Source organism: Dryobates pubescens, chromosome 2 (genome assembly GCF_014839835.1).
Source record: "Dryobates pubescens isolate bDryPub1 chromosome 2, bDryPub1.pri, whole genome shotgun sequence".
Taxonomy (NCBI): domain Eukaryota; kingdom Metazoa; phylum Chordata; class Aves; order Piciformes; family Picidae; genus Dryobates; species Dryobates pubescens.
Genome location: NC_071613.1, coordinates 1,472,271 through 1,497,512, shown reverse-complemented (window position 1 = coordinate 1,497,512; position 25,242 = coordinate 1,472,271). Strand labels below are relative to the sequence as shown.

The 25,242-nt window shown below is 42.6% G+C and overlaps 2 protein-coding genes across 3 annotated transcripts in view; one reads left to right on the top strand and one right to left on the bottom strand.

The window, feature by feature from the left end:
• Nucleotides 1-1,112: 1,112 nt before the first annotated feature.
• On the bottom strand, nt 1,113-3,166 carry TBCC (tubulin folding cofactor C). Its single transcript, XM_054169173.1, has one exon. It carries the CDS (start codon nt 3,122-3,124, stop codon nt 2,087-2,089), a length of 1,038 nt encoding a protein of 345 aa, XP_054025148.1. The 5' UTR covers nt 3,125-3,166; the 3' UTR covers nt 1,113-2,086.
• Nucleotides 3,167-3,224: 58 nt separating this feature from the next.
• The window catches only part of BICRAL (BICRA like chromatin remodeling complex associated protein), a 54,510-nt gene continuing 32,492 nt past the window's right edge, over nt 3,225-25,242 (top strand). Inside the window, exon 1 of one of the 2 annotated variants that reach the window (XM_054169149.1) lies at nt 3,225-3,313. The gene's annotated coding sequence lies outside the window, so the exon portion shown is untranslated. Of the gene's footprint in view, nt 3,314-12,400; nt 12,738-25,242 lie in introns of those variants that run through there. The other variant, XM_054169142.1, reaches the window with a different exon arrangement.

Sequence of the window (25,242 nt, the reverse complement as noted above, 5' to 3'; positions counted from 1 at the left end):
GATTGAAACTGAAACCTACATTTCCTTGCTCTGTTTATTCAAGCAGTATTGAACACTGTGAACCAATAGCTAATACAGAAATGCAGTCACATGCCAGTTTTAAGTTTATCAAGAAGTGTGTATCTCTGACACCTCCTACAGCCTAATGGTGGCTTCTTTGCATCCAGATTTGCCAGCGTCCATCTACGCAGTAAGCAAACGTAAATGGCTGCAGCTTTTGGCTAGCAGAACACAGGAATTTCTGTAAACAACCTGCAGTCCCAGGATGAGAGCATGCAATGGGAATTGTTTTGTCACTACCAAGTGACAAGTGGGGAAAAATATTAAACCTTTTAAAATAAATATTGCACAAAATACTACAAAATGAAGTTTTGTACTAACATAGTGTGTTAAAGTACTCAAGGAGCCTCATCGGATCACATCCCCTAAAAAGAATGTTAAAAATCATGTACATTAAGGGAATGCTAAGTTTTTTCTTTATTAAATTATGATGCTGTCATTGCGAAGGGACAACTGAAACAACTCAGAACAAATATATTTGAAGTACAAAAATATATGTATTATGAGGAGGAAATTAACATTAAAGTGGTGAGGAATTAAAAAAACACCCCAACCAACCAAAATCAAACCCTTTTTTTCTCCCCTTTTAGATATGCTGACAACTTAGATGAAAAGTTTCTCTGCTCAAAACCAGTCAGGTACTCAAAGTTTCAAGTACTTCTCATAGCAACGGAGCAGTTTTGATGGTTTGGCTAGTATTCATTTTCTGTTAGAGACACAAGTATGATGGTAGGGCAGCATAAATTTGGCAGTTATAAAACCCCAAGGTAACTCTTAGGCAGGATAACAATTTCTTGTGAAATGTCACAAGTCAAGAAGTGGTTTTGGAAACCTAGAACTATTATGTGCACTTTATGTATGGGTGGCAGTCACCTCACCACAACTAATAAGGCATTGTAAAAATACTGTATTCAGTAAAGCTACTACTCTTATGTAATTTCATTTATCAGGAGTGAAAACAGGGCTTAAGGTACAGTGCACTGTATGCAAGTTTAACATGCAGGTTTGGAACTGGAATGTAGCACCACATATTCTTAACTTTAATTCCCTCTGCCAACACAGCACTTAGGCAGCAGCAATGCTGTAAATCAAGATCACAGCACCATAAAGCCTACTGCCTAGTAGACAGATGAAACAACTGTGATATACCTCAACATCTCTCCCCTGAAGTTTCAGACTGCAGCAGAGCTTCCATAATGTTAATCAGCACTTACTGTACGCCCCCAAAAGCACACTCAAAGCACTCACTTTACCCATTTCTGGTTAAATCTGTTAATGGAAGAAGGATCCTCTCACACAGTATTTCCAGACTGTAAAGATTTAGTATTTATATAGCTTCTGCAGGTGCGTTAAGCAATCATTAATATTAGGAGAGTATTAAACACCCATTAGGTCACTTTCTTTCCTTCAGGCTTCTCTCACTTGAAAGAAAAGCCTACGAAAATAAGACTTACAGATTTCTCCCACGTTGAAAGACCCTGGCTCCTAAATTTATCATAGCCTAAGACTCATCTCAGTCGGATACACTGTTCAGTTACAGCCTTCTGTCCCCATTACCTCACAGAAGTCCTCTCCCGTACTCACCATAACATACAGTGTACTGTTACCTGCAAGTTGAGAACAGAACATGACAAATGTGGTATTTGATCTTTATATTGTACTACCTGCAATTAACTCAGCTTCTATCTGGGTGAGCAAAAGTAGCACAACAGCTGTAATAGATGCTCACTGCTGTATGTGCATCCATGCCCCTTGCCCCACCAAATTAGAAAAGCTCAGCAATGAGGCACCGCAGCAGTTGGCAAATTCCACAGTGCCATATAAAGATTATAGCAGCAACTTGTAAAAGAACAGTAAACTGTATTTGACTGGTATTTAATTAAAAAACCCCACCCTAACCAGTCATACATTTCAATTCACAATTCAAATGCCGACTGCAATCATTTAATGGGATTAAGTCCCACAGTTTATGAATCAATGTGTTTACACCAGATTTCCTTGCTCAGCACCGAGCTGCCTCTCCAGTCTAGTCCCAGCAACTGATTCTCTCTTGCTCGGGGATCAGGCTCCAGTTGGGCGAAGGTTTGTCAGTCGCTAGCCAGTCAAAATCATCCACCAGATTCCAGTTGTTTCTGTTTCTGTCCAGCCCAGAAGACTCGAAATCTCCCTCGATACCAGGGTAGCTCCAGGTGTAGGGGGCAAAGGAGACCTTAGTGCAGTCCTCGATTACGGCTCGGCTGGTTACCTGCACGTAGAACCAGCTGTCACGGGTGCGATGAGTGCGGAGCTGCTGGCAGGCCAGCACTAGGACACAGTCGTTGCAGCCATCCACCAGCACCGAGGTCGAAACGGGCCCGCAGAGCACAGTGCAGCCCTGGCAGTCCCGCACCCGCAGCGTGTTAGCGTTGCCGCGGAGCCGCACCCGGCAGCCGCGCAGCCCGGAGAGCACCACGTCGCGCTGCAGCAGCTCAAGGGAACCCAGCTCCAGCTCTTTGTCCTCGACGCCGCTGAACCCGCAGAGCGGCGGCCCGCCCGGTTCCCCCTCGGCGGCGCCGAGGCCGGGGGCCGGCGCGGCAACTACAGGCCAGGCGGGCTCCGCGGGGCGCGATTCCCTGCCCGGAGCCGCTTCTTTCTTGAGAGCTCGGAAGGCGAATTTCTTCTTGGGCTGCAGCTGCTGGCGTCGGACCGCCAGGTCCCCCTGGAGCCGCGCCACGGCCTCCTGCCCCTGCCGCACCTCGTAGGGCGCCAGGAATCGCACGCTCTCCGTCAGCAGCTTTTGCAGCCCTTGCAAGCGGGCAGCCGCCTCCTCCAGCTGCCCCGCCACAATAAGCGCCTCCACGGCCTCTCGCTCCCGGGCGAAAGCGGCGACGAAAAACTCGCTCTGCTCCTCCTTCACCACCTGCGCCTCCTTCTTCTGCCGCTGCCGCTCTACGCCCTGTTGCCGCTCCGCTTCCCGCCGCTGGAGCCGCTCCGGCAGCACCACGGCGGCGGCCATCTCAGGCTGCAGCGGAGCCACGAAAGCAGCCGGCTCTAGCAGCTCCTGAGCCGCCGCCTCTCCCTCCATCTTGTCTCCTCGCCTGCCCTCCGGGCACTAAGCGCGGCGCCGGTTGGCTGCTGGCAGGCCGCCGTTACGTCGCCGCCCCCGATTGGTGCGCTAGGGGTCCCCCTGCGGGAAGGAAGGCGGAGGAGAGGAGGGCCGGAGGGAGTGGTCTCCTGTGGTTTTAAAGGGGCCGGCGCTTTTCCACGGGATGGGGTGAGTTTTATGGCAGGTGCTGCGCTCTGCGGGGCGTGTTATCCCACTTCCCAAATTAGCAGCTGGGCTATAAATAACCCACTGTCCTCCCTCACTTCCCTCCTGTGCGTGCCCGTTTCTTCTCTCTCCTAGGCCGCGCCCGCTACTGGTAACGCGACGGCCCTTGGCTTCGGGGCGGCCCTGGCTGCTAGGGTACCCCACTCGAGCCTTTCGCCCTTCCTGTGGGCGGTGGGGCCGGGGTCGTCATCTCTCCACCGCGAGGTTACGGGGGAGGGCGTCTCCCGCCGCAGGGGCCCGGCCGCAGCGCGGAGGGTCATTGAGGGCCGCAGACGCCTTAGCTGCGCTGCCTGCCAGAGGCGGCAGCAGCAGCAGCGGCTCTCCACCTGCTGTTAAAAATGGAATTCAGGTCGTGCTGGCTGCTCGGGTTTTGCCTGAGCTGGGTGTGTAGTTCTGGTAGGTGTCAGGCTACGCCATGGGCGAGTGTGGCGCCTGGCCGTGGCGTTCGCCGGCTCGGGTGGACTTGGTGGGAGTCGTCTGGCTGCGTAAACAGGAATGGCTCTGGCAGGCTCTGGCAAGGCAGTGCTTTGATAAACCTCCCCTACTGTTTCCTGTTCTGCAGTAAAGCAGTTACGAAAAAGGCTGCAGGTAACCGCCAAGGTGTTGCCGAGCGGGCTGGTCTTCTTAGGCGCTTGTGTTTTATATTGAGTAGTTTGTTCCAGAAGAAAGTTCAGGTCTTGAAGGGAAAACATGAAAGCAGTGCCTGTGGATTGGTATGCTCTAGAGGGAAGTTTGTATGAGAAATCCACGGAAGTCCATATGGAAACATGCTGGGAATACCTTCTTTACATGATTTAAGTTTTATAATTGGGATACATAAAATTTGCAGTGGGAGGAACCAGAAATTGGAGTATACCTAGATAAGAAAGAAGAAGGTGAGCATCATTCTGGTGTATTCTATTCACAGAATGTTGCTTTTTTTCAAAGTTAACACTAAGCACTCCTTTGGAAGCACGAAAAATAAACTTAATTCCTGTCCAGTTAGACAGATACCATCTCCCTTCTCTTGGCATTTCAAAATGTGCCATAATAACACAGGACCTAAAACTATCCATTGAAACACAAAGGTGGTAAATCCAGAGTAGGTATCTCAAATTTACTGTATTATGCTTGGTGATACCATGGTGGGTTTTGGTTTTTTTTTTGGTTTAATGGTCTTGTTTGGAAGCATAGATGGTTATGCTATTTAAGGTTGGCATTTGAAAGCAGCCTTAGCTTGTTTTCTGTTTCCTGAGACATACTTTTTGTGTTACACATGACAGAACATCATTAGAGAGTAAGGGAGTACTTGAATGTTACATGTGTTATTGTCAGCCCACTTAGGATGGCAGAAGAAAAGCAGTGAAATAGCTTTAATCCTTGCAATGCATGAAGGACTTGGATTAAAATAGAGATTATTCTTTCCTTATCACTGTTACAATATGAAATCAGGGGATTTTCAGGGGTTTATTGTATAATAGTAGTACTTTGGGGCAGGTTGGATGGGTGGCAGTAGGATCAGTTCCCAGTCACAGCTCTCAACACGCCACAGTACTTGCAGTGTTAATCTGTCCAGAATTTTGTTCCTGAAAAGTTAGATTTTGAATCTTAAAAATTAAAAGCTCTAACAGTGTAGAAGGGGAGAATGCCCAGTCATGACAAAGGAAGGATATCTTGAAGTATTCTTGACTTTTTTTTTTCTTTCCCCTAATGTGTTTAAATGATGCCATTAGTCTTAGGCATTTTTGCTAACAGTCAAATCCACGCCTGCAGGAATTGCAGTAATGTTATGTGGTGGAGCAATATGGTGCAATTAATTCACTGTAAGAAGAAAAAAAAAAATCCTTATTTCTGTTGTGTTTCAATAGAAAAATGTGTGTCACTTTATACAGCAGGCCTTTTTGCCTCGTGCTCCCATGAGCTGTAGGTAATGTGGAAGTAGCAATGAAGTGAAGTGCCATACATAGGAATATTGACAGAAAAATGCTTTTGCTGTTTTCCAGTATGCACAAATGTTACTGGAGTATAGCTTTGGTGTTGTTGCCCAGGTGTGACCTGGTAGATGAACTGTAGTAGGTAAAATAACTGTGTATGTGAAAAGATTACAAGAAAACAGTGTACACAGCTCAAAAGAAATGTTAAGTATTTTATGCTGCAGTACAATGATTACTTTTTATTACATTTGTGCACTTAGGTAACTAGGTATTCTAAGCATTTTTTTCCAGATGTGATTGGAGATCTAAATTAATGAGGACCAAATACATTTGGGAGTAGGATCTTCTGTGAGGCAAATTATTTCATGGGTTAGAAACAAAGTAACTCTAGGTGCAAGAAGGTGAAGTGTACGAACACTACGAAACATTAAAATGGGAGCAGTAAATTCTTCCTCTCATCTTGATATTCTAAAGTTACTTTCCACACTTAAGAGGTTGAGGTTTTGGTATAACTGATACTGATTTATATACGTAGAGTTTGGTTTGTGGTAATACAAAGACTGACAATTATCTTCCTGACTTTGCTGGCAGCAACTTTTATGTTTTACAGCTGCTTAGTGTGCTTGATTGTAAATCATCTGTTCTCTGTGGCTTACAATTTCCCAAACAGCAACCACCTGAATAAAATATAAGCCATCTAGCTCAGGCTTGGAGGCCTCATTTGGGTAAGCTGCAACAAGCAGTTTAGCTCTTTGAGGATACTGGGTAAAAGCAAGGTACTTTGTTCTGCCTATGTTTTCTTTTTTTTCCCTATTGCCTCCCCCCCAAGTGTTTTAGTTGCTCTCTGGTTTGAAAGTGGGTAGTAGTCATTTCAGTAAGACCTTTTGCTATTGCTTGGACTGTAGTGTCATTCAGTTTTACACAAAGTTGTAGATTGCGTCTATTTTAGGGTTTTTTTTGGATCTAGCACCATGAAACTCCAAACATAACCTCTGTTACACAGGATGCCAAGCTTAAAGCTGTATCTTGTGGTTATCACCTGAAAATTTTTTTGTACAGTTTTAAACTAGCCCAAAAGCATTTCACTCACAGCCTTCTGGAGTGTGATGTATTGCACGGTTCAGGTGAAGGTTTAAGGTCTTGTCTTATTTCATCTTTTTTTTTAAAGAAGAGTGGGGAGTAAAAGTGAGATCCACAGTGATCACTGGTTGTCTGGTCTCCTAATAATGATGTCTTAAACCAGAGGTTCTTGAGTTTGTGACAGCCAAGAGCCTCATAGTTGTGGCATGGCCTCCAGATGCAGCTTTGCACTCTCTGATGCAAAAGTAAATACAGTGACTCCGTATCGCCAAGATGTATTCCCAACATTCACTTTTTTTTATTCCAGGGGGTTGCACGTCACACACAAACCACTATTTTGTCTTCTAGCTGTGTTTCCAATAAAAGCAGCAGCCCCTTTGTCTTGCATGAAGCTCTTACCTGATAGATGTGATCTCTGCCTGTTAGATTGATTTTTTTCCCAGAAGACATTAGCAGATGAATGTAGTTACTTCTGGCTACAAAACAGGTACTTCAGTGCCTTGTGCAACCACCATATTTTACTGCTGGTTTTGGTAAGGGCTCTTTGAACGTCTCTGACACCATGACCAGGCACTGAAGATGTAAGCTGTATTGTGATTTAAGATACTGTAGACTGTACATTTTTCATGGTGGAATGGCTTCACTAGAAGTGACTGTCACATTACTGTATCTCTATGTTAAAATCCATTACCATTATGTTTGACATGCTGATTTTTTTTTTTAAAAGGTTTTGTTTGGACTAAAATGCTGTGCTTTATGTGGCCATATGGAAAGGCAAGACAATGTAAAATATGTATGTTTTTAAATCACTAATTAGAGAGCTAAAGCTATTAAATCTAACTTGGTGCATCTTAACTGCTGTGAGTAATGCGTAAGCTTTGAAATGGAATCCTTGGGAATGCTTATGATCTAATGATATTCCAACCAGTCAAGGTGCCTTTGTTGTGAAACACGTCTGAGCTAGTCCCATCTGAGAACTTGGTATTCCTAATGTCAAAAGTAGAGAAACACATTCATTTTGACAAAAATGAGTTCTCTTCCAAAACCAGGGACATACTTCAAAGGATGACGGATCATGAACAGAGGCACTTCAGGATTTACCAAGCAAGGCCCAAATAATCTAAACAGAGAAGCTCAAAAGCAGGAAAGCACCTAGGTGTGATCCAGGCCTAGCTGCTAACAGGTATTTAGACTCCTAAGCTGGTAATTCACATTCATTAAATTCCAAAGACCTAAGTATAGAAGCCACAGATACTGTTTTATGGACTCTCCCTTTGAGAGGGAGACTCTTTTTATCAGTTCTAAGAGATTTCTTTCAGTACTTTACTTTAGACTTCAGATGCTTTTTTTTTTAAAAACACTTTTCTTCCTTGTTTAAAAATATTTTTTTCCTTTACTTTTTCCCCTTCCCCCCCCCCCCCCCCTTTTTTTTTTTTTCTTAATTTTATTTTAAGATATTTCAGAAAATGGTGTCTGGTTATGGAACTAGCTAGCCCAATGGATAACCTAGGTTCAGTAATGTATCAGTGTTCTCCATTTGGGAATTGTGACTCTTCATTGCAAATACATTCAATTTATTTTTTTTTCTTAGTAATTTACCTAGAATTAACTTCCAGTCCTTGTATCCAAGTTTACTTATTTTCTGTTAGCTCTTCAATTGGTTAACAAAACTAAACTTGCATTCTTTTTGCCTTTTACCTCATGAAAAAAATCTCTCAACTCTCAGTTTGAAGGTGGGATGCCTCCTCCTCCTCCTAGCATTTGTTCTTTACTCTAAATCTGAGAGAAATAAATGATATTTTTAGTTACAATATTAAGAGTCATCTTTACAGCCATTTTTATTCATATCCAAATCTTACCCAGCTGGTTTCTAGTAGGGTCCCAGAAATACAGGACTCGTTTCATGTTCTAATCTGCTGGTTTTTGCTTGGGTTCCTTCTATTAAAATTTATTTTATTTAATAAAAAAGAATAAAATCGTCCATAGCAGCTCAGTTGTATTAGGAATGGTCCTTTTGTTAGCTTAATTGCTGGACTGCTGTTTTTAATTACTAATACTTTATTTAAAAGACCCTTGTGTTTGTCCAGTCATTAACATACTCTTCTGTATTTCTGTGTCCTTGCTTACTGATTTTTTTCTGAATCCATCTATGCTAACCAAATTAACCAGGAATATTATGGAAGCTTCTCCCAATTTCTGCTATAAAGTTTAAATTTGTTATAGAAATTTAGGTGGAGTTAGTTTCAAAGATTATTTCTCCTGATACTGTAGTAACGCTCTGTCTCCAGAGGTGGGTTTTTCCCCTTACACTTCAGTGGCTAAGTGTTTTAAGATTATTCTAAATTTGAAAGATTAACAGCTCTAACTTCCAACTTAATTTTCCTTTTTAAGGTAGTCTTAGTTGAAGAATATGAGACTATTGAAATAAACCTAGAGCATGCTATAGTTATTTTTGATCAGTTCTACTCGTAATTTTGCATTGTCACTTATTTCAGTGGGAGGTTTGGTCACCACATTTTCTCTGCTTTTACTGGACTGACTTCCATATATCAGATCCACATCCTGGAGAAGCATAGCTCTCCAAAAGCTGGTCTTTGAATTTATCACAGAATAGCTCCCTTGGCCTTCATGTAGCCTCCAGTCATAAGAAACTGTCTTCTGGTATTGGTGTAAATCTCTTGTTCTGAGGTTCAATTACACCCTCTTAAGCTCTTACCCATGCAGTCATCCCTTAAGACACATATTGGTTAGATAGTCCTGTGTTTGGTATGATGATTGATACTGGAAACATACAACTTGTTGCATCATGCAATTGTGACCTGGGTTTTCCAAGTACTAAGGCATGGTATCAAGCTGAAATTTATTATGTTTAGGAATTTTGACTGGTGAGTCATCAGAGTATTGGTGGCAACTATTCAAATTTTGACAGTTTATACAGCTATCAAGGCAGGATTTTTTATGTGGTGTGTTGTATATTCCAAGTTGAAGTCATTGTCTCCCTTCATGCCTTTTTTTGAGTCTCTGACTTTTAAAGTATTGTGACCTCTACATTTCTAATGCTTGTACCTTTCAATGAAGAGCTATTTGTCTTCAAGCTGATTTATTCTTAACTAAATTAGCAATTAATAAAGCAGTATGTAGTTGGATAAGTGGTGTGCCTGGTGAGCTGACACAAGAAAACAAGGGATGAAAAGATAAGTATGGGAGGAAGAAGTGCCATCGGTAGAGCTGAAGCGCTTGGTCTGAGGAGGCAGTGCTGCAGTGGAGTGAATGGAATTCTTCTCCATCCAGTATACCTCAGAGGGGATTCAGTGTGTTTAGGTTACAAAGCTATTCATGCAAGAATCTTGGGATGACTGTGGAATTCATTCCTTTAATTCAAATAGCTTAGCCCTTAAATTCTGTCTTATGAATTTACTGCTGCTTGACCTTCTTTAGGGGTACTAATGTATGATTGTACGAGAACTGTACATCTGCTTGTGATGCAGACCTGGAAGAATGAGCTGAATAATAATAAAGTGACTTGATCTGGGAGAAAGCTGGAGACAGAATGAATTGGGGGGGGGGGGGGATGTTTGGTACCCCCTTATTTTCTCCTTCTTAGTATCTAAGCCTAGTTTTCCTCTTCTACACAATCTGTACTTTCAGGGCTACATGTTTCAGCTAACTCCAAATGTCTGGTGCCTTTGCACACCTAGGAGAGTGGTAGTTGTTAAACAGCATGGTCACAGTTTGATAGCCAATGTCAAAATATAGCCAACTAGTATGTTGTGTGATAGGTGCACATAACGTTCCTGGTAGTTTCACTGAACAATTATTATGCCAACATCTGTCTTTGACACTGGTCTTGCCTTTCTTCTCATACTTATTTCCCGTTAGTCCTTCTGAAGCTGCTATAGGAAAAGGAGTAAAAAAATGAATGTGATTGAGAAGCAAAGAAAAGACAGCAACTGATTGTGCATTGTATTTAATTCAGAGAATAAGACTCTGGTTGAGAATGACAGCTCTGGGCAGGTGACCTTAGGGTAGTAGAATTTTGACATATTAGGGTTCTTTGTGTTAATTCAGTAAGGCAGTGAGAAGAGGGGCAACCTCCTGTGGCAACGACAGTTCAGAAACACCATATGACCCTCTTCAAAAAGCATGAGTACGTCTTGGCTAAAAGCAATGTTTCTTTATGAATGTGGTCTGGAAAACTCTGTAGCACACCAGAAAGTACTAACACTACAGCTGGAGACTGCATGTGAACTCCTTAATATTGAAGGTTATTATGGAAGTTTTCAAGGCCAGGCTGAATGGGGCTTTAAGCAACCTGATCTAGTGTGAGGTGTCCCTGCCAATGGCAGGGTGGTTGGAACTAGATGATCCTTGAGGTCTCTTCCAACCCTGACAATTCCATGATTCTGAGGTTACATTAATTTTAAGTGCTTACTTCCATCTGACATATAAAGTCAAATCCAACTCATAAGGTTTTTCGACTGTTCCTGCCTGAGCCAATTTTGCTTCTGAACAGGTACAGGAAAGACATAATCATATACAAATTTGCTTCTGCGTGTTCTGGTTTGGTTTTGTCCATACAGCGGCAATGCAAAAGGTTTTTACTCCTAAACTCACTGACGTGTAGAGCTGGAGAAATCTGTTTGCTTTGGGATGCTGTGCTGTACGGATGTTAGCTCTCATTCTCTTTTTGTACTGCTCCTGCTTAGCAGGGTTACTGCCAACACTGCTTTCAAACATCCTTCAGGGAAAGTAAATGTAATTATGGCACAATCATGGACAATTTATGTAGGCTTCCCTGTGATTCTTATGATAAGGGAGTCTATTGAAAATCATTTGTCCTCCTTCCTCTTATTCCTTCTTTGTATTACTGACTTCCTGTTTGTGGTTTCTGTAGGACTGTGAGAATAACAACAATATAGTGATCAGATGTTCTGCCTCACAACCTCTGAAGCAAAGTTCCTTCCTGTTAACTAAATCAGAAGAATACTTGTGGTGTCTCTCCAGCTCACGAGTTCTTATTTGAGCAATGTTCTCTAATGCCAGTGATGCTGAGCAGGCTATAATTCAGGGCAGTTTGGCTTCTTGAGCATTGGCTGAAGTTATGGACCTTGAATTTTAGCCTTTTTGATACTGTAATGCTAGTATCAGGAGTATAGGCTCTGAGAGCAATTAGGATGCAGAGCTCTTTGATATGAAGCATTTGTTGGCTATCCAGGTCCATAGTGTATTTGTGTTCTATGCTTGGACTGTATAAAGGTTCTATTGGACTCCTGCTAAGGCCTGTTTGCTGGGGCACAACCTTTCCATTTAATCCTGATATGAAACTTCACCTAAATTTTCTACTATAGATATGCAAGAAAAAAATAGACAAGGTTACAGTGTGCAAGTCTCTGTGAATTAAAAGGGCCTTAAAGAGATACTGTTTTAAGTGTTACCTCTCTCTTGAAAGCATGAATCTTTCTACATGCTGTTTTTTCAATTGCCTTTTAAAATAAACTGGGCTTCTCTTAATTATCCAAATCAAGAATTTGTAGTTATTTTTAATGAACAAAGTGTTTAATTTTGTATAACCAAAAAGAGAGCTTTGAACACACTTTCATCCTTTTAGCCAAATTGTAGACTTTTATCAATGAACTCTCAGTGCTGTAAGCTTTGACTCCGAATTGGCGTTTTCAGGTCACCCAAAACATGAAAGCAGCTGGAAATACGAAAGCACCCTTGTTTCTACCAAGGATGATAAGACTTTATCTAAAAATACTCAAAATACTGCAGCTTGTAAGAGGGTCAAATCTCTATTTTTCAAGGTGACTTTGCGTTTGTTTTTCTGGGGACCTCCCCACTTACCCCGTGAGTGTAGTAGTTTACAACTTCAATACGACGGAAATCAAGTTGTTAATGCTGGTTTTAGTAGGGGAAAAAATAGTTTCCTTTTCTGTAACTCAAAACACAGCCCAGCTATAACCGAAAGTAAACAGCCCAGGCACGTATGCACTGCCAGATCTACGGCTTTCTTAAAAGGAGGAAAAAAAAACCCCGCCGCTAAACTTTTTAAAGGGACTGCCTGTAAAATAGGCGAAACGAGGCTGGCGTTGGAGCGGGGGACCCATCATGTCAGGGCGGCGGTGCGTGTGCCCGGCGCCGGTCTGCGGTATTGTCTCCCGACGGAGCTGCGCGGCCGGGCCCCGCCGGCGCGGCGCGGTGCGGTGCCCGGCTCGGCTCCGCTCTGCTCTCGCTCTCTTTCTCTTTCCCCCTCGCTCGCTCTCCCCCCCCCTCCCTCCCTCGCTCTCTCGCTCTCCCTCTCTCTCTCTTACACTGCCAGCCCCTGATGTGATGGCGAAGAAACCCCGTTGACAAGGCACTGCTTTTTCATGACGGTGAGTTTCCCTTTGAGTGTATTATAATTTTGTGATAAAAATTTCAAGGAAAAAAAAAACACACAACCTCCTTCCTCCCTTCCTTCGGGGAGGGAAAAGAGAGGGGGGAAATCTATCTCCAGACAGACAGAAAAGAAAGAGGAGCAAATTAACAACCAGGAGTTGCCAAAACCAGGATATTAGGTTTCAGCCCAGAGAGCTATTGGCTCTGGGGCTATGTATATAAATATATATCTAGAGAGAGAGCGAGCGAGAGGGGAGACGAGGAGGAAGAAGAGGGATATTTTGTGGGTGGCTGTTGTTTGGGCAGATGTGGATCCACATGGAAATGAACTATATATTTATTATTTTTTTTTCTCCGCGAGGCTGGTGGTGGTGGCTGCTGAGGGCACTTAAAAAAAAAAAAGTTTCTTAAAATAAAGGCGGGAGGGGGGGCGTGGGGGGTGGTGTAGAAGGCAGAGATAAGGTTTCAGGTCCAGGCTGATAGCTGCAGAGAGGGGAGAGGTTTGGGGTGGGTTTTTTTGTTGGCTTTTTTTTTTTTTTTTCCTCCTTCCCTTGCTGATGCCATGCAAATTCAGGAGAGGAGGGAAGAAAAATCTCTTTTAATGACTCATTGATTGAGCTGGTTTAAAATTAGTTGTTGTTGTCTTTTTTTTTTTTTTTTTTTTTTTAATTTTCCGCCCCCTTGATGGCCATCAAGAGAGGGATGGAAAGAGGGAGAGGAGGGAGAGAGAGAGAGTGTGTGTCTGTATGTGTGTGAGAGAGAGAGGGGGATAGAGAGAGTGTGAGGGAGAAAGAAAAATAATCTTTTCAAATCTCCTCCCTCTTTTTTTTCCCCCCTCGTTTCTTTGCTTTTCTCTAAAGCTCTGTGGTCTGTGAAACACTTTTCCTCCTCGTCGGGAAAATGGAGACACTTCGTTTCTCTCCTGGCTGTAGAGCCGGGAAGGATTTTTCTTTTCTTTTTTCCTTTTTCAGCCCTGGTTTGATATTTTCATTTCCCCCGTCCACTCGCCACCACCCTAATCTTGTCATTTCTTTGAGCTCGTCTCTCAGATTTGTACCTTCTGGGGATTTATTTTTCACCGGTTTCCTCGTTTTCGGTGTCTCCACTAGATTTGATTTGACTTGTTCGGTTCTTTATTTGCAATTTCCTCTGAACTGCTGCGTGCTTCTTGCTTTTAACCAAGGAATGGAAGCGGTGCTGCTTTTTAGTGGGTGCGCGAAATGCTCGGGCGGTAGGTTTGGGGTAATGCGATTTTTTTTTCTTCTTGGGACCAGATTTTCCGCAGTGTTTGTTGTATTTTTATTTTTTAATTTTTAAAGTGCGTTGTGGTTTTTGGTGTTTGGTTTTTTTTTTTCCCCTTCCCCTTTGGAGACATAGTATTTAATGGCTCTTTTGAAAACACAATAAACCGTCATTTTCTGGAGTAACCTGTTTGGCTTTGCTGTAGTGGATGAGAACCTGGATCTTCCGTGTTGCTGAGATTATTTTCTGTAAAAGAGTGTTTTCTATGTAGTTTATCCTAGTGACTGAATGCAGTAGTCTTTTGTGGAGGGGATAATCTAAAACCCTCGCAGTTCACATATACTAGGGTATTGGGGAGGGGGCCGCTTGGTTTTTCGTATTAATCGCAAATTATATTTGCAGCGCATGGCAGGAAGCAGACGTTGTAATGTTAAAAACCGAGCAAAGCTAAACGAAGCATACAGGGCACCTTTGTGTTTATTTAGAACTGTTACTAAGCCATCACTGGGGGGAGGAAAGCGATGTAGAGGCCTTCGCTTTTCGCCGGTTCCCCGCGCCTCTCCTCCGCGGGACTCGGCAGTACGAGCGACCCAAGATTCGAAGGAGAGTATTGGGGTCCGGCGGAGGTGGCTGCAGCCGTGCTCGGAGCCCGGCGATTGCGATGCAGCTCCAGGTGCAAGTAGAAGTAGAGAGGGGGGAAGATGGCGGTGTCTGGCTTCCTGCCAGTGTTTGTTGCGCAGTTTCACTTTGACTCTCCTCCCCCACGGGCGCCATATTAAGGTCCTTTATGCTGCTCCGTGTGGGGCGTTGTCTTTCTCGGGCCATTTCTGTTTTGTGTCTCGGAGGAGTTGCTCTCTCGGGATCCTCTCCCCGAAATCCTAGAAGCCGCTTGCCTTTTTTCTCCCCTTCTTTCTTAAGAATGTAGCTGTGAGGGGTTTCTTTTGTGCGCGCTCTGGGAAGAGAGGTGAAGGATTCTTGGCAGCGTGCGCGGGGGAGCAAAAAGGGTGGATTGGCTTGGGCGCGGTCTGCTGGGGAAGGGCCCGGCAGAGACGCTTTGAATCTCTGCCTGCTCAGGCTTCCTCTGTCGCTCCAGTGGTCTAGGCCTCTGAGGTACTCACTGTGGCTTGGTTCAAAGAGGTCTGTACTCCCCTCTTAAGTCCTGGAAACACCCCTTCAGAGACTATTTTTATGTTTCTAAAACATGTTTCTTGAGTTGCATTGAGTGTAAAAAACAGAAAAGATTTGAATTCACATCCTCTGTAAAATGACCAAACAATACAAGATGTCATTAAAAAAGACATCTACGTTACGAATATTTTGTTGTAGCACATAGGGCAAAAAAAATCTTCCCTGAAGAGTCTTCAGTACCTTTAAGTTCTTTAAAAAATACAAGGGCAAGTAAGTTTTTTGTGGATAAGTATTTTTGTTGCTGTTAACTCCCATGGTAATTTTATTTTTCCCAGAGGGAGATGAGCACATTCTCAAGTTTTTATCAGTCCCGAGTGTGGCACAAGAAGCAATGCTGCTCTCAGGTGATTCCAATTTACCAGCTCCACTTGATAGGCTTTTTAAGTTTCACTTAGCGTTTGTTTGTGTTTTCTGGGGAGTGCTGAAAGTGGTGTCCTTGTTTTTTGATCAAAACTGTTTTTTCACGTTTCTGTGTAATTTGATTAATGATCATGGGACTCGATTTTAATGCTAACATCCGTGTCAAGGAACAGCAAGTATGTTGACAGACCAACTCATGCTTGTGCTCACTAAACAGTATGGAATGCTTATTTAGTTCTTAATTTTAGGCTTTTTGACAGATCAGAGGAAGGCTTCCCTCTGACCCTAGCTTGTGAATCTGTTTTCTAAAAACCCTCTTGGGGACAAACTTGTTAACATTTTAGTTTTCTGTAACAATGCACCTTTGTGACTTTATCTAACAATACCCTTTTAACAGTCCAAAAAGTTTAAAAAAATCTGAGTATGGAATACAATATTTGTTCACATATTTCAGAAGTCGTCCTAGTACATGAAATGCACTCAAGTGTTGATTTTATGCTGTCAAAAGTAGTATTGGGATCAAGACACTGTTTTCTTAATGGTAGTGTACAATAAAATTCAGTAAAATTTATGTGTTAAAGTTTGATAGATTGTGTGTATTTTTAAAATTAATTTGTGCAAATAATGAAGAAATAAAAATGAGATAGAAATGACAAAAAAGGGATGAAAATGACCAGTGTATTGTTTCTCAGGGCTTAATACTTGCCAAATGGCCGTGCACTCTCTGACCTGGTTGAATTGAAAGGAAATGCATTCTCGAGTTAAGATAGTCTTTTAGTATAACAGATCTATTCCTTTGGAGTCTGTTTATATATATGGCCATGTCTGAGCATAAGTGGTTTTTTGTTTTTATTGCAAGTAATACTTTGTATTTCTTGCAGCATGTTTACCTCAGTGGAGGAGTGAAGCTCACCATGTTGATGCACAAGCCCAGTTGTGCTTTAGTGTGTCTTGGCTTATTCACTAGTGTGATACTCACATACTTTTAAGTGTGTTCTTACTTTGTTCATACTTCAAGCACTTATCTTACATATTATACCTACTTTTGAGTTGTTAGTATTCTCAGTATATGTGTGGCCTCAGGTGAGGCCAGTGTACATAGCTATGCCCTTGACAGACATGGTTGATTCTCTACTGTAGTTAAAATACATCACCTTATAGATGTACAGTTTTCCTGCCCACCATGTGTTCTTTTCTAGTAGAGTGGTTAGTTTAATTGCACTGAGAGCAAGAAGCCCAAAGTCCTGCTAGTGTAGGGGCTTATTTCCAGTTTTGTCCAGGAACCTTTTCTGTGTCTGTAAAATTTTTCATCAGATGTAAACCCATAGTGTAGAATTGAAGAGCTTTGCAAGCATGCATGCGTTTGTATGCTACTTGGACATTCATTGTACTCTAGCTGTATTTCCAGAGTTTTCTAGTATACTGCCATATCAGTTCCAGAAAAGTTGTATCTGCTTAATTGCAGTTACATTTTATACTGTGATTCTAATGGTCAGTGACCATGCCTTTTCATGCTGCATTAGGCTGGTGATAAGTCTAATGGCTGGTGCTTTTTAGAGTAAACACAGCAGTGAGATTATGAAAGTGTGTCAGTCATCCCTAGTCAGATGTATTCCAGGCGTAAGAGCTGCTTTAATAACGTAGTTCTTCTACTTGGAAAGTTAGCATAATTTCTTCTAGTAGTTCGACTGGTATAAGTGACATTGTGTGTTAAGGTGGTGCTTGTGTTTTTCTTGGTGTGTGTTTTTTTCCCCATGGTGCTATATCTGGTGTAGTATGGACATGGGGGCTGTCAAATAAAACCAAGCGTGTTTTCCTTTCTTACAGGTGGGCAAAAGCATAAAGATTAATAAACTATTCTAATTTTAATTGAGCTGTAGCTGTTCTAATTTGAAAGCTGGAACAGGCTATATTGGTAAAGCCCTTGTTGTTGAACTGAAGTGCATAGACACGGACCTGAACTGCTGTTTTTTCAAGATCATCGTGTAAATGAATGGGTATTGTTATTTTTCTAATGTTCATTTACCCCTGCTTTCATTGTTGAAACAGTAACTGTCTATTATTTTTGCTCTATTTGGTAACTGCTGAGGTTTTAGATAAAGTAAAAACTAATGTGATTAACTATCACCAATAGACTATGAAGTTTTCTTGCCACTTTTTCTTCCACTAGTTTTAAAATGTATTAGAGCTACTTCCAGTGTTACTTGTGAGTAAGGCAGTGCTTACCGAAAGAAAAAGAAAGTGGGCAAATCATAGAATGGCTTAGGTTGGAAGGGAAATTAGATCAACTCCTCCAATCCCCCCACCATGGGCAGGGATGCCTTTCAACTAAACTCTGCTGCCCAAGACCTCATCTAACCTGGCCTTAAACACTGCCATGGAAGAGGCATCCACAGCCTCCCTGGGCAGCCTATTCCAGACTCCCACCAGCCTCATACTGAAGAACTGCTTCCTGAGATCCAGACTCTATTTTTTTCATTGAAAGTATTAAGAAAGGTGGTGAAGAAAGGCGGGAGTCCAGGAAGAAAGTTTAATTGTGAAAGACTGATCATTTTTAAGGGCTGCTCTTATGCCTTTTATCATGTAGAAGTTGCAGTACTTTTACTGTGGACTTGATCAGTGTGGAATTTAAAAATCTGGTGTTGAAGCTTTCATTTATGGAGATGTCAGCTACAGAAAATTCCTTGGACCCTGCTGATAGGGGTGGCAAAATCTCCATTGGCTTCAGAAGAGCCTAGATTGAGAAGACAGAGGTTTTTCAGTCTAGTTTTGGGGGCTTTGATATGGACTGCACTACTGAGTTAGTTACACATCTGTCAATGAACCACATTCAAATTTCCACTGATTGCCCAAACATAGTAACTGGAAGTGTAAAATCTCCATTTGGGTTAAAATACTGTCAGTGGTTAGCTGGTACTGGCTTGTGCAAACCATGCCTGTGACAAGGTAACCAGTTGTGTGGTATTTTTTGTCATTCAGTGACTGTGGGCTAGAGTGGAAAGGTTTTAAATTAGTTTATAAATTATTTGAGAAATGAGTTCATAAGGTGTGTTCTAGGACTGAATGTTGGGGTTTTTTTTCAGAATCTTGGAAAATTATATGCACAGAGTGAGAAATACAATACACTGCTATTTTCTAGTAGAAACACAGTAAAAATATCTGAAGAACTAACTTGACATTGTGTTGCACACTAGCCTGTGTTACTGCATGCAGTGGCTTCTAGAAGTACTTAAGAGCATCTAACTTTGAGTAGGCAAACTTCTCTAAGGAAAGATTGAGATTATGCTGCCTCCTTTTCCTCTTCTGGGATGAAACTAGGACCTTTCTAAATGCTTCCGTATCTCAAGGCTGCAAATTACACTGGATTTCCTCTGTGCTGTTTAAAACATCTCTTTCCAGATGAAAGCCTTACCCAGACTTCAGTGTTGTCAAAAGGAGCTCTGGATGCAGCAGGGAAAATGTGTATTGAATGAAAGGATTGATGCTCAACGTGTGATTGAGGGAAAACAGGTTTTAGACCACTGCACTAGGAGTTCCCACACGTACTCGGTGTGCTTGACTGTAGCTGCATTAACCTTTACTATTGTACATACTCTTACCAAGTGAACTGCGCATTTCCTTTTTTTCCCTGTTCACTGTAGTTTTTTGAAGCTTGATAAATTACTACATTTGCCACAATCAAGAGTCTTTCTGTGTTTGTGGTATACTAAAGGGAAATAAAATTTAAGAGTTGGATAAACAACCTATTGTGGGTTGTGCTTTAGTGTTTGTTTTTTGTTTACCCTTCTGTATGTGGAACTGGTACTTCACAATTGTGTAAAGACGCTGCCTGTCCTCTTAGGTGTTCATCTGCCAGATACTAGAAACTATGAAGATGCATAATACCACAGCTAGCAATTCATGAGAGGTAGTAGCTTTCATGTTTCTTATTGCTATTTATCAGACTTCTGAATAGCCCATATTTTGAGTAGTTATTTGTAAAGAAGCTTTGCATCATTCTGAATATTTAAAATTGCACATATCTCATCATACTCTGTTGAATACAGATTTCTGACATATTGACGATTAATTTCAGTTCCACAGCTGTTTTCAAGCATTCTAAATTCATCTTAGAATAGAATAGAATTAACCAGGTTGGAAAAGATCTTCAAGATCATCAGATCCAACCTATCACCCAACACCATCTGATCAACTAAACCATGGCACCAAGTGCCTCATCCAGGCTCTTCCTAAACACCTCCAGGGATGGTGACTCCACCACTTCCCTGGGCAGCGCATTCCAATGGCCAGTCTCTCTTTCTATGAAGAACTTCTTCCTAACATCCAGCCTAAACCTCCCCTGGTGCAGCTTGGGACTGTGTCCTCTTGTTCTGGTGTTGATTGTCTGGGAGAAGAGACCAACCCCCACCTGGCTATGGCCTCCCTTCAGGTAGTTGTAGACAGCAAGAAGGTCTCCCCTGAGCTTCCTCTTCTCCAGGCTAAGCAACCCCAGCTCCCTCAGCCTCTCCTCACAGGGCTGTGCTCCAGACCTCAGCTTTGTTGCCCTTCTCTGGACACCTTCCAGCAACTCAACATTAAAAGTACTACTTTGATTTAGAATCTTGGAATGAAGACACATTTTCATATGTCTAGGAAGTTGACTCTCTCCTATTGCATTACTATTCTAGAACCCTGTATTTCTTCTTTTCTTAGCTCTTTTGTAAAAGTACAATTCCTGTTAGATTTTGCAACAGTGTAGTAGTTGCTTTTTGATGATTATTTTTGAAGATAAAATATTCATAAGGAATAACTACATATTGTAGCATATAAGCACATCATGATTCACCAGTGAGCAGTTAAATCCATGTGTTTTATGAGTACATTTTTGACAATAATGTGGCTTTCTTACTCCTGCTGTCCTGAAATGACTGAATGACTTTGTGATAATGATGCCTTCTATATTTTTCCTGAGTAAAACGGAGAGTGAGATTTTAATTTGTAATAATTTTTTTTGGTCTGTACCTCTTTCCTGTTGAATACTCTGATGTTATTCTGCTGCACATATTTTTTTTTTCACAGCAGTGAGGAGGAGATTTTTTTTTTTATTCCATTTGTGTAAAAAATCAGTTTCTTGAAAATAAAGGGCTTGATGTGATGGGCAGCTCTTAAGTTGCATGTAAAGCACATGCCTGGTTACCTGCAAGAATCTGAAATTGACCACTTTGCATGATACTGCATTGTTCAAAAGTAGTATGGACTTGAACTCTGAGATTAAAATACATGGTAGTAAGACTTCGAGTTTTTCTGTTTTCACATGCCTGTGTTGGAGATAATGCAAATGAGGTCTGGTTGTTCCTGTGTAGGTAAGTCTCCTTCAATGAATCCAAGTGTTCCTATTCTTTAGGAACCTGAGGGATAACTGACAAAGGCAGTAGTTCCAGCACCTTGACAACCTGAAGTGTCTACTGCTTAAATGATAAAAGCTTTACCTAACGTGTAGTCAAATGGCACATTTTATTTTTATCTCTTCTCCCCCCAGTTCAGAAGCACACTGAGCAAAATCTTAGCACTGTGGAATTTGACAGGAGTTGTGGTAGAAATTCGTGAAGGAGGGACTTCAATGCCAAATGTTTTGCCTCTTCAGTCAGTGTGGAATCACTTCACACTGCCATGATCCTTTCACGTAATTTAACAAGGGATGGATGCTTGTGTTGGGCTAACAGCTATAACAAATTCGGATGTCATAAAGATGATGTAGCACACTCATCAATACCATTTTCTACAATGACTTCTTTTTGTGTTGTTCTGATAATTACTGTTACAGTGACAGTGTATTCCATAATGAAGTTGCTATTAATGTTGATACTGTGGATTAAAATTTTGGAGAATGATGTAGAGGCAACAGAACAGTACAGAAGATTGGTTGGCTCAGATCCTGTGTAAAGTGAGGGAGGTATTATCAGAGTTCCTGCTGGCTGGATGTGTGCAAAGTCTTCTGGAGCTTGTGAGGATTAGTGGGAATATCTTGTAACTCAAATGGTAGTTGCTTCAGGTGCTGTTTATGTTACTGCAAGCAAGTTTGATAACCTCCCACTATAAGGCAGTAACTGCAGCAGTCATTTCCTTGCTTTAAAGAATTGATTGCTAAAGGTCGGCTTTTACTCTCAGGAGTTACAGGCTAGTACGTGGTAGTTGCATGGATTAATTTACTTGTGTGGCTTGCCAAAGTTTGATGTTGATTGTATCACACTTCTGGGAATGACTCTTTTTAATGTTGCTTTTCTAAACTATTCATTGTCTTAGTGTTTGGGTGATTTTTTTGGTGTTTTGTTTAGTTTTTTTCACAAAATGTAAAAATAGTACTTTATTACCTTGTGTCTGCAGTTATAATTTCAGGCCCAGCCAGCATGGATTTAGGAAGGGCAGGTCCTGCCTCACCAACCTGATCTCTTTCCATGATCAGGTGACTGCCTGGTGGATGTGGGGCAGGCTGTGGATGTAGTCTGCCTGGACTTCAGCAAGGCCTTTGACACCGTCCCCCACAGCAAACTCCTGGCCAAGCTGTCAGCCCATGGCTTGGACAGCAGCACTCTGAGCTGGAGGGCCGAGCCCAGAGAGTGGTGGTGAATGGTGCCACAGCCAGCTGGCAGCCAGTCAGTAGTGGTGTGCCCCAAGGATCAGTGCTGGGCCCCATGCTCTTTAACATCTTTATTGATGATCTGGATGAGGGCATTGAGTCCATCATCAGTAAATTTGCAGATGACACCAAGCTGGGGGCAGGAGTTGATCTGCTGGAGGGTAGAGAGGCTTTGCAGAGGGACCTCAACAGGCTGGACAGATGGGCAGAGTCCAACAGCATGAGACTGAACACATCCAAGTGCCAGGTTCTGCACACTGGCCACAGCAACCCCATGCAGTGCTGCAGGCTGGGGTCAGAGTGGCTGGAGAGCAGTCAGGCTGAGAGGGACCTGGGGGTGCTGGTTGATGGTAGGCTGAACATGAGCCTGCAGTGTGCCCAGGCAGCCAGGAGGGCCAAATGGCATCCTGGCCTGCACCAGGAACAGTGTGGCCAGCAGGAGCAGGGAGGTCATTCTGCCCCTGTACACTGCACTGGTTAGGCCACACATAGAATACATAGAATAAACCAGGTTGGAAGAGACCTTCAAGATCACCGCGTCCAACCCATCAACCAATCCAACACCACCCAAACAACTAACCCACGGCACCAAGCACCCCATCAAGTCTCCTCCTGAAAACCTCCAGTGATGGTGACTCCACCACCTCCCCAGGCAGCCCATTCCAATGTGCAATCACTCTTTCTGTATAGAACTTTTTCCTAACATCTAGCCTGAAAAAAAAAACGGGCCTGGCACGGCTCTCCAGAAATACCTCTGCTGTGCTCTTAAAAGCGCTTGAGGCTTTATGGCATTCGGTGTGCTCTCACTGGAACCCTGCAGCAGGAAGAAGACCTACAGATGTATATCCATGTATCAGAAATCATGAACGAAGGCAGAAATGCCAAACTCGGAGCACTTCTTTTCTATATTCTCCCACCACGAGTCCTGTGTCCAGTTCCGGGCCCCTCAGTTTAGGAAGGAGGTTGACTTGCTGGAGTGTGTCCAGAGAAGGGCAACAAAGTTGGTGAGGGGTTTGGAACACAAGCCCTATGAGGAGAGGCTGTGGGAGCTGGGGTTGCTTAGCCTAGAGAAGAGGAGACTCAGGGGTGATCTTACTGCTCTCTACAACTACCTGAAGGGAGGTTGTAGCCAGGTGGGGGTTGGCCTCTTCTCCCAGGCAACCAGCACAAGAGGACAGTCTCAGGCTGAGCCAGGGGAGGTTTAGGCTGGAGATTAGGAAGAAGTTCTACACAGAGTGATTGCCCATTGGAATGGGCTGCCTGGGAAGGTGGTAGAGTCGCCATCATTGGAGATGTTCAGGAGGAGACTTCATGGGGTGCTTGGTTGCATGGTTTAGTTGATTAGATACTGTTGGATGATATGTTGGATGCAGTGATCTTGAAGGTCTCTTCCAACCTGGTCCGGTCCTGTTCTGTTCTGTCTTAATATATAAATTACTTTGAGAAAGGTAAATGATTATTTAGTGACAAGCTGAATATAATTTGAATTTAAAATTCAGTATTTAGAGTAGTTTTGAATACTCTCATTTTTTAGGTTCTGAAAATTGCATACAGGGTATGAAGCATGAATGAATAGCTGGACTGTTTATGGACAAATTCAATTTTAATGACTCTTCAGGTTGTAGACCCTGCATGTGTTTCATGATGCTGTGTGTTGTGAAGCTCAGTGATTAAAAATTAAGGCTGGTAAGGACTACTGGAGGCTATGTGGCCGTGCTCTTGCTGTGAGCAGAACTAGCTTCGAAGTTAGGACAGGTTGGTGAGGGCTGTTTGAATTTTGAAAATTTCCAAAGAGGGTAATTCCACTCCCTTGCTTGAGCATTCTTGTTTGTAAACTTCTTTTTACCTTTTATCTGGTTGGGATTTTCTGTGTTGCATGCTTTGCCTGTAGTCTTGTCTTTTGCTGTGCACTGATGAGAAGAAGCTGTCTGTGCACTTTAGTTGTGTTCTAGCTAGTGGGAGGCTGCAGGGAGTGCTTTGGTTAGCCTTCTGTTTTCCAACCTGAAGAAGTGTGGTTTCCTCAGAGTTCTGTCGTATGCCTGCACACTCTACTGGACTCAAAAGTGTTTCTGTATTGAAGAAGACTGTGTGGAGGGAGTGTGTGGCAAAACTGGACCTTGTTTCAGATGGGAGCTCACAAGTGCTGAGTGGAGCGGAATAATTGCTTCCGTCAACCTGCTGCCTGCACTGCAGCTAATGTAAGAGTGGTAACTATGTTAACTGTATGTGTGTGCCTACAGTCCATGAGCTGCTTTTTAAGCTGACTGAAGCATTGTGGCCTTATATTTATCTACCCAGTTCCCTCATTGCTCTCCTTTCTTATGCTGGTATTAATGCACTTGTGTAACCCTGTAGCAAAACCAAACCAACCCAAGAAGCTAATCCAGGTTGAAGCAGATCAGTGTATATTGTCAGAACAATTTTCTGTTCCAGTCAGCTTGTCAAAACTTTGAGCTGACTTGGAGAAAGAAGGTCACAGGACTGCTTTCTCCTCCTTTTGTTGGTCTTTGCTCCTTAGTAGGTGAAAGTATGGAAAGGGAGGCATAGGACAAATAATAGCAGACCTGCAGAGGATTAGCCTCCATAGCTGGGATTTTCTTGTCGGTTTCATTACATTCACTTTTTCCTGTGTTATGTTTGGGAATGCGCAATAGCGCACTCCGGTTATTTCCCCAAAAGGAGAGGTAGGCAGTGCTGGTTCCACAAGTACATGTGACCCAAGGTGGAGTGTATACTGGGTTTACCAGTGCAGTAGCAGAAGTATGAAATAGAACAGTAGAGGGTGTGCTAATAATGAATGGTAGGGAATACCTGTGCTGGGATTGTAGCTAATTAGTAAGGATTGCCCTTTGCAAATTAGTTGGGTGTACCAGCAAGACTGAGTTTGACCTACTTCTGATAAAAAGGTGTTTTCTGTGTTCTGTTTGGTGTGGTAGTGGTGGGGTTTTTTTTCTATTTTTTTCTTTCTTTCTTTCCCCAAGACAACGCTGTAAAGCAGTATTGATCATAACTAGGTATTTGTTATGCCACATTGTAACAGCTGTACAGCTTTCCAACCTGTATTTTAGAATATAATAGAATTAACCAGCTTGGAA